The 967-nt window shown below is 31.2% G+C and overlaps 1 protein-coding gene across 1 annotated transcript in view; it reads right to left on the reverse strand.

The window, feature by feature from the left end:
- LOC105617287 (protein unc-79 homolog) overlaps window positions 1-556 on the reverse strand; it is a 21,577-nt gene extending 21,021 nt beyond the window's left edge. The window contains exons 1-2 of the mRNA XM_012198853.1: window positions 535-556; window positions 200-319 (exon numbers count right to left, since the gene is read on the reverse strand). Coding sequence (XP_012054243.1) covers window positions 200-319; window positions 535-556 — 142 coding nt within the window. The remainder of the gene's footprint in view (window positions 1-199; window positions 320-534) is intronic.
- Between the last annotated feature and the right edge of the window lie 411 nt (window positions 557-967).

Raw genomic sequence — 967 nt, forward strand, 5'->3', positions numbered from 1 at the left:
CCTACCTCCCTCCGTCGTGTCGTCGTCGAGTACGTACAGAGAGAGAGAGAGAGAGAGAGAGAGAGAGAGAGAGCTTGATAAGAACATTCCGAGAAAGGGAAGACTTATTGATCGATTATAAGCAAATTGTAATCTATAATTACTAAAAGTAAATAACACAAATTGTTATACGCAATTCATTTGTACATTAATTACTTACATAGCAAGGTTTGAGAAAAATATTTCAATATATTTGCGACGTCAAAACCAGAAGGTATCGGCTGAGTTCCATAAAGTAATCGTTGATAAGCGTCATGTAGACTAGCAAGCTTTAGACTATCTGCAAAATTTAATAATTTTATAAAATATTTAAAAATTTCTAAAAATTGTTTATTTATATTTAAAAATTATATCAATTTGTTAATATTAAAATTAATTAAGAGATACTTATTATTTATTATTTAAAATAATATATCTCTATAAAATATTACAACAAAGATTTATTTCTTTCTTTAACAGACAGAAACTATTGTATAATAAACATTATGTAATTACATGATGCGTATCTCGTCCCCATCATGTTTATTCAACTGAGCAGGCTCACATTCTCACACACCCTGGGATGCATTGCATCGCAATTAAACTCTATTTCTGACAATAAAATTCTAAGTAAAGATAACTGTTTTAATAGAACGCGAATCGAAATGAAAAGAATTATCTTGAGCAATAATATCTTCGATAATTCTTCGGAATGAACATGCTGGACGAACTCACGACTGAAATCATCCCCAACCCATCGCAAACTACGAGGACGAGCGAGGAAAACCGATGTGCGCGCATTTTCGTATTGATCCATTTGGAACGCACTGCAATACTGCGCATTGATATTTTTCGTCATTCCGCATTTACATCTCTAATAACATCTTGACATGTATTCGTAGAAGTAATAAAAAAAGCTAATTATTATTTAACTATTAATTATTATAAC

The sequence above is a fragment of the Atta cephalotes genome (assembly GCF_000143395.1).
Source record: "Atta cephalotes unplaced genomic scaffold scaffold00012, whole genome shotgun sequence".
NCBI classification, from domain to species: Eukaryota; Metazoa; Arthropoda; class Insecta; order Hymenoptera; family Formicidae; genus Atta; species Atta cephalotes.